The sequence below is a fragment of the Papio anubis genome, chromosome 15 (genome assembly GCF_008728515.1).
Source record: "Papio anubis isolate 15944 chromosome 15, Panubis1.0, whole genome shotgun sequence".
Classification (NCBI taxonomy): domain Eukaryota; kingdom Metazoa; phylum Chordata; class Mammalia; order Primates; family Cercopithecidae; genus Papio; species Papio anubis.
In genome coordinates, this window is record NC_044990.1 from 30,371,733 (window position 1) to 30,387,062 (window position 15,330).

The 15,330-nt window shown below is 39.6% G+C and overlaps 1 protein-coding gene across 8 annotated transcripts in view; it reads left to right on the top strand.

Annotated features, from left to right (window-relative positions):
- Window positions 1–15,330, top strand: part of WDFY2 (WD repeat and FYVE domain containing 2) — a 182,772-nt gene that overhangs the window by 153,062 nt on the left and 14,380 nt on the right. For all 8 annotated transcript variants that reach the window (XR_004178709.1, XR_002518374.2, XR_004178710.1 and 5 more), the window contains 2 exons: window positions 1,917–2,043; window positions 14,224–14,329. Coding sequence is in view for 5 of the 8 variants with exons in the window: in XM_003913902.5 (XP_003913951.3) it covers window positions 1,917–2,043; window positions 14,224–14,329 (233 nt within the window). In the remaining 3 variants the exon portion in view is untranslated. The remainder of the gene's footprint in view (window positions 1–1,916; window positions 2,044–14,223; window positions 14,330–15,330) is intronic.

Here is a 15,330-nt window from a genome sequence, read left to right on the forward strand (position 1 = left end):
AGACCATCTCAGAGATTGTCCTTGACATGGATATTCCATGACCGAAAGACGTGAGCAGTCTAACAGATGAAGGCATCACATTAACAATAGTAGTCAGCCAGGCACATTCTTCCCATGCGCTAGGGACTGTTTTGTGTGCTTATATATTAACCCATTTAGTCTTAACTCATTTAACCTAATTAACCCATTTAATCTAATATTAACCCATTAATAGATGTCATATGCCTGTTTAATCTGCCAAGAACAAAGCCAAGGGCATTTCTTTCATATTCTCACTCCTTCATTCAATCATTTGCCCATTTGTCGGGGCTTATTGAGTGCTTGCTGTAGGTAAGCCAGGCAGAATTCTAGGTTTTGGTGATCTCGTGGTGAACAAGCCACAGCTCCAGCCCTCCTAGAGCTTCTGTCCTACTGGGGCAGGAGACAATCAATTCAAAATAAAAAAAAAAAAACAATAAGCAGGAGAGTGATGCGTGTAGTCAAGGAAGGTGTTTCTGAGGAGGTGACCTTTAAGCAAGAACTTGTGTGAAGTGGAGAAATGATCTTTATGTTTGCATTCATCTGCTCCTTCATTCATTCAGCTGACAATGCAGTTTAACAGACAACACAGTGAGCGGCCTCACTGTGTTTGGTTGCTGCTGTGGGGAATGTTGGTGGTCGGGGGTGAGGGCTGGGCTGCTTGTGGTGGCTAACCACATAGGCACTGGGGGAAGCCATGTTTGTTCTTACACGGGCAGGAGTGTATACCAGCAGCATAGGGTGCAGGTTTAGGAAAACGCTAGGAAGCATAATCCAGAATAGTAGAGTTTGGGGTTCCTCCTCCCTTTTTGATCTTAAAAAAAATCTTACTAAGAAGAGTCATATGACAAATAAGAAAATATTCTCCTGAAACAAATGTATGAGAGAAACTTCCCTGAAAGCTCTTAAAGTATAGCACTTCATTAGAACAAATGGATAATCTAAATAAGAAAAATATCAGATTCCAACAAATGAGAAGCTATTTTACGTTCTTTTCAGAATACAGTGTGTTTTAATAATGTAAAAAAATGAGTATTTCTGACATTCTTAAGTATTTGCAGGCTTTGTGCTCATCTTATGTGGAAAAAATTATTATTGTTCTCAGTACATAAGGGTTTGATTTGCAAAGGGACTACCATAAAAAATCTATTATAATGTTTTATAGCCATACCACTAGAGTAATCCTAATAACCCACATCTGTACTGCACACTACAGTTTAGAGTGGTAGAGTGGTCCTATGTAATTGATCGAATTCTCACCACAACCCTATGAAGGTAGGTAATGGCTGGGTTGATGTTATCATTCTTAGTAATAGTCCTAGTGGTCATGGTGTTACCATCATCTGCATTTTACAGTTGAGGAAACTGACATTTAAGAACATAAGTAGTTTTCCCAGAATCTGTAAATTAAAATTCCCAAAGAGCAAACATAATTTTAAATTCTGATAGTGTGGCCTAATTAAATCTGATATTCAAGAATAAAAAATCTAATTGAGCATTTGTAAACCCCATTTCCTTCTCATCTGTCATTGTCAGGGGTGGGAGGTAGGCAGCAGTTAAGAAAATGTGGTTAATATTTCCAAACGGTGCAATGTTTTCCATTCTTCTTAGAATTATGTCTCCCTTTTGAAGGTCAATTTATTGTCTTTTTTATTTTCTTTTGGTCTTTATAGTAATTGATTTTATGGTATATGAAATGTTGGTGAAAAATGCTTAAAGGGTGGGAATTTCCTTGGAGCCAAGTTTTTTCTCTTTGGGTACTTATTTGTTTGTTCTTGCCACAAGAATTTATTGTGTGCCAGGAGCTGCACTAGATCCTGTCTCCGCTGCATTCACATTTCTTTGGTGGGCAAGAGTCTTACCTTGTGACTGACGTCTGGTTGTGTCTGTCCTCTCAGGTGGGGTGACTGCTCTCTGCTGGGACCCAGTCCAGCGGGTGTTGTTCTCAGGCAGTTCAGATCACTCTGTCATCATGTGGGACATCGGTGGGAGAAAAGGAACAGCCATCGAACTCCAAGGACACAAGTAAGGCTGCTGGTGCTTTCAAAAGACTCTCAGCTGACAACTAGAACAAAGGAGTGCAGCTCAGTCTCTATGGCAGGGTCTTAGCATGGGAAGGAACATGGCGGGAACACAAATACTGGCCACTTTGATTTATAACTGTGTAAAACTGTGTTTATATACTTATACCCCATTTTATTCCACAGAGCATCTGAGAGTGCTTACAAAAACCATAAAATAAAGTAACGGCAGTGAATAAATAAAAGGTAAAAATTAGAACTGGGAAGAATATAGCAGTAAAACTGAGTGAGGAAAAAAAGAGCTTAAAAATACAAGCTGTGAAGGCTTAGAAAATTTATATAATTGAGTTCAAATGTGGCTTCAGGCTCCTTGGCAGCATACAGAAAAGAGAAGAGGTAAGATCCTTCACAGTACATTTTGTACTTGACCAAATATTTATTGAGTGCTTGCCTTGATTCATGTCAGGCTCTTCTTCCTTAAGGGATAGGTTTTAGGGGGCTGTGAGGAAGTACAGAGAAAGCCTTGCATTTCCTTGGAGCAGTTCTCAAACTTTGCTGGGCACAGAGAATCTCTGAGGAATTTGTGAAAAGATGCCCGGTCCCTGTCTGCTAAGATTCTGGTTGCCATCCAGAGCTGTGTGGATCTGTGCTTTGACAAGCTTCCCAGGCACCTCCCCAGTGGTGACCCTCAGCCCACACCCAGAGACGCCCTGCTGTCCCTGGGGGCAAAGCCTAATCTTGTTGCATAAAAGAATGTTAGATCTGCTTTACAACTCTAGTGCTCATCTGAATTGTTTTTTGCTTGTTAAGTTTTCAAAACGATCTTGAACAACCCTTGAGAGCCATAAACAATTGTTTGTAATGCTCCTATGAATTAACCAGTTTTAAGCAACATTAGCTTTTCCTGTAAATCTGCTTGGAAACCCTAGTTTTAAAATATTCTCCTAAATAGTTAAATCTAGTTTGGAATTGTTGGACATAAACTAATTAAATTTTGGAGGACCCATGTACAAATAACTGTTTTAGTTTTAGAATTTAGTGTTAGAGAAATAGCTATTAAGCCCTTCTTTCTCATAGTGGAGAACAGAACAGCTGTCATAGTGGAGAACAGAACAGCTGTCTGGGGTCACTCGTGGCTTGTGGGGCCACTCAGACCTTGTCATCAGTTCATTAGAGGAATCATTCCCTTATGTTTATCTTTATGACAAGAGAACACACATCCGTGTCCTGTAGAAAGAGTTCGCATCATCCATGTAAGAGAAGGAAAAAGGAAACCAGGGCCAGGTGCGGTGGCTCACACCTGTAATCCCAGCACTTTGGGAGGCTGAGGCAGGTGGATCACGAGGTCAAGAGTTCAAGACGAGCCTGGCCAACATGGTGAAACCCTGTCTCTACTAAGAATACAGAAAGTAGCCAGGCGTAGTGGCCCGTGCCTGTAATCTCAGCTACTCGGGAGGCTGAGGCAGGACAATCACTTGAACCCGGGAGGTGGAGGTTGCGGTGAGCTGAGATTGCACCATTGCACTCCAGCCTGGGCAACAGAGCAAGACTCCGTCTCAAAAAAAAAGAAAAAAGAAAGAAGCCAAAGCACAGTTGTGTTTAATAACACTATTATCATCTAATCTACCACATAATTCCTGCCAACTTGGACTTTCTCAGAGAAGCGAAATGCAGGTTTTGAATGAAGATGACTAATATTTACTGGACTCATTCAGTTTAACTCCTAACTGGTTTTATGTGTACACAGTGGTTAATGAAGACTGCAAGCACTCTTGCACGATTTCATGCACCAGATGCTGAACTGCAGCAGTGCTTAACACTAGCATCACTGTGTGCAGAGGGCCCTTGACCTGAATGGAAAATGTGGGTCTGGGAAACTTACCCCTATAGTTTGTTAAGAAAGGAAAAACTATAAAGTTTAGAGAAGTCTCTCAGTTCCAGAAAAACAAAACTTTAACAAATAGGTCTTCCAGTTTCTAAGTACAGACTTGTCCTTTTAGAAAATGGAATAAACCCTGCTTGGAGTTATGCTGATAGAATCGTGCCCTGAGAACTTGCACAGGTAAGCAGGCAGGCTGCTGAGATCAGGAGCCACTAGGCAGAAGTGGCTTTACACAGGATGGAGGGCAGAAGGCCTTTGCCTGGTGCTTTATTCAATTCAAGCTTAGTAATACGTAAAGTAAGCTCTATGAGGGACTTCTTGTCATCAGGTTTTAACCCCGGGGAGTGGTGGCTCTGGTGTCACAGAGCCAGGAGAGGAAACTTCCTCAGCATCAATCGGTGTCACTCTGTTAGAGTGATCTGAATGCCAGGGTGGGGATAGAGAAGCCTCTGGAGCCGCCGGAAGTAGTGAGATGGCATGGAAAGAAGGTTTCGGGATCATCTGGCAGAAAAGGAGACCACTTTCAGGCAGGCAGGGAACAACTTTCGCAGCCACCATTCCTTTATCCTGAAAGCCAGCTGCTGGCATCCAGTGATTCTCGTATTTGAGTAGCACCTAATATTTTGTGAAAGAACTTTCAAAACACACAGACTCCATTTAATCTTGGCAGTAACACTATAAAAGAGAGAGCTCAGATACCATTTTTAGAAGAGAATAGTGAAGTATTCAATATTAATATTCAATATTAAGCCCCAGCTGATAGCTTAGATCTCTAAACCTTAACTCAGTCCAGCAGGGAGCTGCTTAGCACCTTTGATATATCCAGCCCTCAGTAAGGCACTGGGGATACTAAAGTGAACATTTATTGACTAACACATGGTCCCCAACATGCCCGGTGATGTTTGCTGATGCTTAGGCCTCAAGGCTGCCCTTTGCTTTCCTACAGTTCCTGGTTTTTCTTCCACCCCCAGAGTGACTGATGGTGGCCCGAGTTCCAAATCGGGGACATAACTGTTGAGCCTGGAAACCGGGGAGAGCAGACTGGCCTCCCCAGGATAGGGAGACTGCCTTTCCTTGGTATGGAAATGTCCAGCCATTCTGTTGAGGGACAGCTGCACATGTCTTCTGTTCTGAGTTCCACAGCTTCTTACCATCCTTCAGCAACAGAAAATGTGACATTTTTATAACTAGCTCGATTTGGTGTGTAAAAATCCCATAAAGCAGAGAACGCTTTAGCACCAAAGAAAGTGATTGATGACAGTGAAACTGTTTCCAAGTCCAAGGGAAAAAAGCTAAGAAAGTATTCTTTTATATGGTATTATCTGCATTGGAAGCATTCTGGTGTATTTATTCCCTGTAGCAAGTGGATCGTGATTGTGTGCTGTGCTAGCTCTGTGGGAGGAAGGGCAAAAAAAAAAAAAGGCTCCAGATTCCGGGACCAGTTATGTTTGCAAGCACCAGTTACTAGTTGGATGATTGTTACCGAAACATAAACCTGGACACTTATTGTCCCATGCCTACCTTGTCATAGCTAATAACGGTACTTGGTCTTTTTAGATCCCTTTTAAATTCTTATATAATACTGTCATTTCATGACCAACTTCATGCCCATAATTTTTCTTTCTAGTAGTGTTTTCCTATCCTTCTAAGACTTGATGGTGATTTAATATAACCTGACTTGAAGCACCAATAAAGATCTTTGCTACTCCTCATATTGGAACCCTCTACCAAGACTGGATTCAGCGGCTTATGTGAGGCTAGGCCACAGTCAGGGCCCCTGGCACTTCCAGTCTGTGGATTTGCTTTTTCCTTCCAAAATCCAAGCTCTTGATTTCTCTCTTACTGCTCTTACCACACATGAGAATTTTGTTATAAGAGTTCTCAAAACCTTTTGGTAAAGAAATAGGCCACTTGTAAATAAATATACATTGAGAGAATTTGTGCTTTTTCCCCTTGTATCGAGTAAATTGCATTGAAAGTTATAAAAGGAGTAGTATTCTTGCATTCAGCTTCTGGGTTAGGGGACAGGAGGACAAGGATCAGTACAAATGACAGCTTTCTTTCTGCTCAAATCTGTGAGATTTAAGAGCATTTCCCACTGTGGTGCTAGGGAACTGTTAGGATAGAGGGAAAGAGATGTCTTTTTTATTTCTAACTATTTAGCTAAACACATAATAGATCAAAATACCAGCCATGAGAGTTTTCATAGAAGGTAGAATCTTCTCAAAGACAGAAGGGCTGGAAAATGTGGTCATTAGTGTGCAGGCCTCTGAGTCGGGTCAAACTGTATTTGAACTGGCCCTTCTGCCAATGGCCTGCAGCCTCAGGCAAGGCACTGCACCTCTCTGATCTTCAGTTTTCTCATCTCTAAAATAAGGACAAAATTGGAAGGAAAAACCCTCACAAGGTTGTCAAAAAATATAAATGATGTAATGCATGTAAAATAATCAGCCCAGGAGTACAGGCCTGGTAAATGGCGGTTGTTAAGATTACTCTTGTTAATAAAAATTCCAAGTCAAAAATCCTGCCTTGGGATCTGACTACTGTTTCTCTTTGTAGAATTTCCTAAGGAAATATTAACATATATTCAAAACTCAGTCAACACATGTTTACTGAGCTCCAGCTACATACCAGACTTTGTGTTAGATACTCAGGACACAAAAGTGAGTTAGGAAATAGCCCTGCCTTTGTGGAGATGTGCTACCAGTATGAAAACAGGCAAAGGTGGCACTGTTCACCAATTTTACTGGAAAGCGGGAGGCCTCAGTGCGGGGGGGTCACGCTTGGTTTGGATGTTAGATGAAGAGATTCTCATAGTTCTCAGGATTAGGAGGTTACCCAGAACAGAGAATAGCATGAACTAAAATACAGTGGGTTCAGGAAATACAAGTGGACAGAGGACGAGAGCCTAATCTAAACCTTCACCCTGCCACCAAACAGCAGAACATCACTGGTGCTCAAACCAGTGCCCCCAAACAGGGGTCCCTGAGTTCAGGTTTAGCCTGGCAGTGGGCCAAGGATCCCTGAGAAAGCAGATCCCTTTTAGCGTGCTTTGGCTTGGGATGACCCTACCTAGTACTGTCTGGGAGACCTCACTCGCGTGGATTGCTCACAGCCTTCTCTGGTCCTTGGAGCTTGGAAGACCTATGCGTATAGGAGAGTGAGATCTCTGGTAGTAGAAGCATAATTAGATGCCCAGTAAAAAACCTAAACTTTTCATCAAAGAAATGAACAATGTTATACATTTGAGTTCCCCTTACTCTTGAGGGATGAAGAAAGGCTTAAGTTGACTGTTGGGCAGATGTTAGCTTGTGTCTGAGATCTGTTTCTCTAAAAACGTAAGGCCTTCTCTACCCTCTCCCTTAATCATCAGACACAGGACTGGCTTCATGGGCATGTGACCTGTGCAGTCACACAAGGCCCCATTCTTAGAAGGGCCTCACACTTGGTTTAATGAGCTGCTGCCACCATCTTGTAATTCTTAATCAAGTTTTTTAAAGGGACTCTGTATTTTCATTTTGCACTAGTCCCTCCAATTATATAGCTGGACCTGACAGACATATGTTGCTGCTAGGACTGGTGAGAAAGGAAATGAGGCCATCCCACTAACTGTAGTATTTATAGATGGCAGATCCTGGTGGTTGTGAAAAGTGGGGGTTTTGTGCACTTGTAAGAGCATTTGCAGTGCAGTACATGGTAGCGCTTGTCCATGAAATAATGACCAGTTTTGAAATGCTTTCTAGTATAAATGCTACAGTGATGTCAGCTGAAACACAAATGTTAGAAGGTATCTTTTCATTCTTCATAACCCTTAACCTGTAAACCTGGCATGTTCCCTCACCTAGCTTTTAACTGCAAGGTGGTTATATTTTGAATCCCTAAATCAAGAAGTCTAGAGCAGCTTTATTGTCAAACTTGGAATCCAGCATTCATCACTGTGTTTCACTCTTCTATGTTGGAATATTAACAGTACTGGAGTCCCATAAATTATGTATTTGTTGCTGAATGTTGCTGCCAGCTATGAGTGGCAAAGCAGTTCCTTATGTAGCTTATTTTGGTTTTACAAGATCATTGATGTGTATCAAGATGCCTCAACAAATGAAATGTAGTTCAAATCATACAATTACGAATCTGTGCAACTAGACAGATTTTTCTTGCCCTTGAGTGTCACAGTGGTGGCATTCTATACTTTAAAAAGTGTGAAAAAACAACCAGGAGAGATAGGGAAAACCCAATTGGCTTTTTACAAAATGAATACATGTCAAAGATTTTATATTAGGCATTAATTAATAATTAACTAACTGGCAGAGTAAAAGGTTACAGTCAGTCCAAAGGAAAATCCAAAGAGTAGACACATACATAGGCAACAGAGAATGTGAAAATGAATTTGTTAGCAGACGCACAGCTGGCTTCTCCCATGGGCAGGGTGGGGTGTGGGATTAGGTGTGTCTTCACTGGACAAGGTTTGTTTGCAATAATATCAGTATTCTTTATAGAGTTGTAAGTAGATTAGTAAAAATACTAAAAGATGTAGTCCCCTGTAGAATCAGATAGCCCAGAAGAGTGTGCTAGACAACACCTGAAGTTCCGCTGAAAAGATGACCAGTGATCTCTTTTTACCCATTTCAAGTCTTTCTGAGTTTACCTGATGGTGCTTCCCCCCTCCTCCCCTGTGATCATAATAATCTCAGTGATTATCCTTCATCACAAAAAAAAAAAACCAGGCTGGTCTCAGGAGGTTAGTCCTGATTATTTATATTGGTAGAGTAAAGAGTCTTAATGAACCATATAGGCCACTCATATTTGCTTTGCAAATCCAGAGCCACACAGTATCCAACAATTTTGTGTTAAGCCCACAAAATTCACTCCTACCTGGAAGTTTTTGTAAAGAATCTTGCACTGGACTTTTCTTTTCTTTCTTTCTTTCTTTCTTTCTTTCTTTCTTTCTTTCTTTCTTTCTTTCTTTCTTTCTTTCTTTTCTTTCTTTCTTTCTTTTGAGACAGAGTCTCGCTGTGTCACCTAGGCTGGAGTGCAGTGGTGTGATCTTGGCTCACTGCCATCTCCACCTCCAGGTTCAAGCCATTCTCCTGCCTCAGCCTCCCAAGTAGCTGGGATTACAGGCATGCACCACCATGCCCAGCTAATTTTTGTATTTTCAGTAGAGATGGGGTTTCTTCACATTGACCAGGCTGGTCTTGAACTCCCAAAGTGCTGAGATTACAGGTGTGAGCCACCGCTGGACTGGACTTTTCAGAGCCTCTAAAATTTGCCATACCAAGGCTAGAAAACTAAGCTCAAGAAACTCTACTGTATTTCACCTACAGTACTTGCAACAGTTGAATTCCTCAAAGTTTCCACCATTTGCTAGGTTCTTGGCCTGGTACCTTCCTTACCAGTTGTAAGGCCAGGACCCTGCAAATCAGATACCAGGCCAGTTTTCCTGGGAAGGCTTTGTAAGTTGGCTCTATGAGTTCTTAAAGTGGCTAGTCATATCTGATTCAGTGAGCATCATTCTCACACATGACACTCCAGGTTATACAGTTGATTTGCCCAGTTATATCTTGCCAATAGATTCTCATTGAATCAATGCAAATAACTGTGTTTCCATGAAAATTAAGGAGTCTCTGTAACAGTTTTCTTAAATTCTGGGCAGTCAGTGAGAATTGGGTATCATTTCTTAAATGTTTTGATTTAACTTATAATAACAGAGTTTACGAAATTGTGGGTTAGAGATAGCTTTAAAATAAGAGAAAAGGCATCCTCATATATCCAGAAAATAGAACATTAAAACAACATCAACAGTATTCCAGACAAATAACCACAATAGAATTTCCCTGTTCTGTTCATTCAGTTCTATGAATGAACTGTAATTAATTCTTGTTCTGATGGTTCTTGGTTTAGCCGTTCACATTCATGAAGCCATCTGCATTCAGACTAAAAAGGGTCCAGAAATCCAAGGAAATCCTGACTCAATCCACTGGCACAGCTTAAAAATTATCTAAGCAATGTCAGCTCAGCGGCCTGTGCCAAAGAGTCTGTTCTTTGAAATATCAATATTTTAAAATACCTAGTACAAATAGTTCTTTTCCATGAAACTCTGAGGCTATCCTTTATTGAAGTCACAAACTCTATGGCAGGGCCTTCAGGCAAAGATCAGAATAATACAGAAATTATCTACAGATTATAGAGATTTTGTAACTTAAGGGTTAATTTGTAATTGTGACCAATGATATCAGAATGAGGGAAAGTAAAATTCCCCATTGGGATATGCTATATAACTATTTCCTAAGAATTGTGATCAGTATTTCCCCATGGGTAAAAACATATAGACAATAATGACATCAGGAAATCTCCAGTCTTCCAATAAAACATATAATTTCTGAAATACTAAGAAAATTTTTTACTTACTGACACTTAACCTAGGGCCGGCTGAGCATCTCTTCTGATCTGACAATTATTCCCATTTACTCTTAAAATAGTAACACATCAAACAAATGCAATTATTTATAGCATTTCTTTTTTAAATTTTTTTTCCTTTTTCAGACAAGATCTCACTGTGTCACCCAGGCTGGAGTGCAGTGGTATGATCACAGCTTGCTGCAGCCTCAACCTTTCAGGCTCAAGTGATCCTCTGATCTCAGCCTCCCTAGTAGCTAGGACTATAGGCGTGTACCACCACATCTGACTATTTTTTAAATTTTTGTAGAGACAGGGTCTCACCATGCTGCCCAGGCTGCTCTCAAATTCCTTGGCTCAAGCAGTCCTTCTGCCCCAGCTTCCCAAAGTGCTGAGATTACAGACATGAGCCACTGCACCTCACCACATTTCTCTTTTTGTAAGACAAGGGAGCAAGTCTTTATGATTTTCTAGGACCTCCTTGGGAAATCTTCAGGCATAAAACACATCCTAAAAATTTTATTTTTTCAAAACAGAGGTTCAGTTTGGAAAGGCAAAACCAGGGTTGTATATAGTAAGACATTCTTCTTCAAAGAGGTTAACGTGTTTAAGTTCCCTTGTCCGTTGTTCCCTGCTCTCAAGGCCAGACTTCCTTACTCTCTGTGTTCCCTTGCCCTGGGAAACAACCTTCCTCTCAGTCTTTACCTATAGAGCCCACATTCCACATCTGCTACTCCCTCTGTAAATCACCCCTCCCGTTGCAATGCCCCCTACCCCCACCGCCAAAACTGTTTTCCCACCAGTGTAACCGCATCCCTGCACTTCTCAAGTTAGCCAACCGAGTTCAGCTTAGATTGTGCAGGCCAACTCTAGCCAATGGAGACTGGACACAGCAGTGGGAGCCAATGCGTTAGGGATAAAGCCACTGTTTTCCTTTGTTCGGTGTGCTCTTGTGGTGACCAGACTAACCAGCAGCACCCTTCTGCAGAAGTAAACTTTGCCTTGCTGAGAAATCAACTGTCAGAGTGTTCATTTTATTTGTTACTTCAGGCTTTATTTCTAACAAGAGTTGTCAAGGGAATTTTAAGTGGGGTAAGATACGAGCACGGCTGCTTAAGAAGCAATACCTGGTTATCTGTATAATTAAAGCAGTAAAACATTTAAAAATAAGCATAGATGATAACACAATTTTAAATAATTTAAAATTCTTTTCACACGTGAGTACTTCTTGTTCTCTCTCTCTTTTTTTCTTAAGAGCATTAATCGAGTCAACATTAAAGTACTGAAAATAATTCTGGTGAGACACAGAATCTCTGCTAGCTAGGCAGATTCCACAGAAGGTAAAGAATATCCTTTCACATTGTAGGCATTAATCAGTAAACTAACGAAGCAAGCCATCAAAACTGAGGGAACTTAGCCAAAATTGTAATGCATCTTACAGCTTTTTTTCAGACTAAAGTATTATAAGCCAAAGCAAGTAAAACTCGCTTTCCAAGTTTTGTCCTTCATTTTTCTCTTTCATATTCCAGAACAAATTGACACTTTAGTATTGCCCTTTTCATCTTCATTCTCTCAAAAGTATACAGTGGAGTTTTCCAGAAGCTATAAGAAGTGATATTATGATTATGATATATACAGAAAGATGATTATCCAGCTCTCCTATTAAGTCAGATATTAGAAAGACTTGCAAAAATATTAAAGAATGTCATTTTTCTCATCATAATTTTTTGTTTTGGAAAATGTCTTTTTTTTTTTTTTTTACAAAATATGTGACATGTTAAAATGAAATGGATTCATCATTGCTGTTTTCAAATGAATTAATGTTTTTAAAATTTCTCAGTTTTATTTCCAAATACAGTAAACATTGATCATTGTCACTTATTAAACCAAAGCTCTTTGGTGTCCTCAAATAAGTTTTAAGAGTATAAAGGGATTGTGAGACCAAAAAGTTCAAGAACCACTGCTTTGATACAAAGCTAACCTGTTTTTCTTCGAAAAACAAAAACCATCGTATTTCTTTTTCATTAATGCTCCTGGCATAATCTCAACCACCCATTTAAATTATAATAATTAACCAAAGAAACTAATTTATATTTCACAGAGAAAATTAGGAGGAGGGAGGATATGGATAAATCATCCCATATAATCATTTTAGCAGACTAGCAGAACTCATGAACACGCATTACTGAAATTTCCATAGTGACATAAGGCACTTTTACATTCCCTTAAAGTGGCAAAAAATGAACTCATGTATTGACACAACTCAAAGGTATAGCCTCGCTATAGCATAGAAAAATAAGAAGCAAACATATGTAAACTTAATATTATGCTTTATACAAAATCACAGTATTCTTATGTAGACATTATCTAAGTATCCAATGGTTATTGATTAGCTCAGGTTAACATTAGTCCATTTTGTTACCTAAGGATCTTGGAAATTATCTTTAAGTTGATATGCTACAAAATATTGCTATTCATATAAAAAAGTTTGTCAGAATAATTCTTCAATTCAGCTGAACACAATTTATATTTTTAATAATCTTAAACATTATGTATGAGCTCATTTGACCAGCTATCCTGAATAAATTTAGGGTAAATAAAAATAAAATGCACACTTGTATTCTGTTCAACACTAATAAATCAGAGAAAGATGTAACATTTTAAAACCTATGTTACTAGTCTCATTTGCCAAATGAAACTTAATTGTATGAACTTGGATTCTTAAAATATTACTGAATTGGCTAGCAGTTTCTGTTAAAAGAATTTGTATGTTTAAGTCTAGCCGGTTCACAATATTAGAGGTTTGATGTTCTGTGATTTTAGGAGGACTCAATTTAGAAAAGCACTTGTTTATCTCTATCAGACAATCAGAACAAGTTCTTTTAATTTAAAAGGTATCATAATCCCATTTATTGACACCCTCTGGAAATAGGAAAGCATTCCACACACAGCAAGAGGTGAAGGCTCTTCTGGATTATAAACACATAGACAGAGCTTAATAGCTTTAGGTTTTCAACTTCAGCCACAGATCAAGAATAAACAGAAACACACAAAAAATCACCAGTCCAGATACCAAAGAGCTGTTCTCCTTCCCAGTAGAAACAAAATTCTTCATTGATTTGAGCTCAAAATAGACAACCATACCAAAAAAAAAAAAAACCCAAGAAACTATATACCCTATTCTCTCACCCAACAAAGACAGATCTCTGTAATCCATTGTTAACAATCACTCAGACCATAAAACTAAATTCTCCATCATCTTTGCTGCCAAGAAGGAATAACTTGTCAGCCCTGCACAAACTAGAAAGAAAAATAAAACAGAATCAGGAGAGAGAGAGAGTAAAAACTAGAGAAATGGAGAGCCTGTGAAATTCAGGTCTGTTACTACTATGGATTCACTCTGGGAGCCAAGAAAACGCACGGCTGGTCCTAAGCCACTTGTGAGGTACACACCTGAGGCAACACAGTTTACCTGGCTGTGTCAGGTAAATCCGGTGGGCATCTCAACGGATGACCTCCAAAACTCTTCAAGGATAATTTTGTAAAAGGGAAAATCATGACTCTTGAACAAATATAAAATGAACATATGCTATAGATTTTAATTACTTGAGGAAGGAGAGAACCAGTAAGAAGTTAGTCCATTCAACAATCAGCTTTTTTCCTTAAGTGTTGTAACTGACAGATTACCTCTTCCTGGGGCCTGAACGTGTCAAGGAGCATTCAGACTTATTTTAAATCCCGGATACTCTTCTGAGCTTTAGCATGCTGAAAATTCCATCAGGTTTCTAAGATCTACACTTGGGGCTCAGAGTGAGTGAGCACATTGGCTGACTTTGCCGAGGTTTCTGCAGCGAGGCCTTGCATTTGTTCTCCTAAACTGTCACTAACCCTTGGTTTCTTTCACAGCGACAAAGTCCAGGCCCTCTCCTATGCGCAGCACACGCGACAGCTGATCTCCTGTGGCGGTGATGGTGGGATTGTCGTCTGGAACATGGACGTGGAGAGGCAGGAGGTAGGTGGCACAGCAGGGTGGGGTGGGCCTTGTGGTTCTGGCCCTCCTCCCTTCCTGCTTATTTCTTATTCCTTTATGATTAAACCATGAAATAAGGCATGTAACGTCAAAGAATTATAGCATAAAAGGAGTTGTTTGGGTTGAGTTTCTTTTTGCCCCCCCTCACAAGTTGGCATGTAACATTCCTGTGATGGAGATTTCATAAGAATTTTGACTGAGACTAAGCTGTTTAAATCTGTTACACCATTCACAGCAAAAGTACAGGTTAGGAAAAGAAATCATCTACTTCCTGGTGATTAGTCCTGTGGTATACAATGCCCTACAAAAACAGGACTCACGTGATTTATGTCATGGAAGAAAATAGTGGCTAAGATGAAGCAAGAATCCTTAGTTTGGTATTAATAGAAATACTAGAAATAATTATTTTGTACTTTGTAAGTCATGTTCTAAATAGTTCTCCAGATATAAATATATCCTTAGTTTTTTAGCACATATTTACATGTTATCAGAACATTCTTTTTTATGAGCTTTCACTTTAATCTTTGAGCATCTTAACAAATATGTTTCCTGCATATCTCCTTTGACAAGTACTTTGAAGTTAACCATTTTCCCATTACATTAGAATTATTCTGGGTAGACTTTCCCTTTGACAATGCATATTCTTATAATTAATTTCTTGCAGGATACAAGAATTACATAGAAAAGAAACACTTTAAAAAGACAAAAGTCTCCTACCTTCTTTCCATGCCCTCACCCCAGTCTCATTTCAAGAGAGTAGTTGCTATTACCTACAATGTAATGCCTTTTTCAAATGCCAGTAATTATATGCTTAAGAAGATTAAAGCTTTATTTGCTCAGATCGTAAGTCCATGGGAATTCTATTAGTAACTAATCAAAATGATCATTACTGTTAGAAGGTGGGGAATTGTAGAACATTGCTTTTGAAAACTATACTTGGCACCATTAATACGAAGGCTGGAGATGTTTGCAATGAGTGCCAG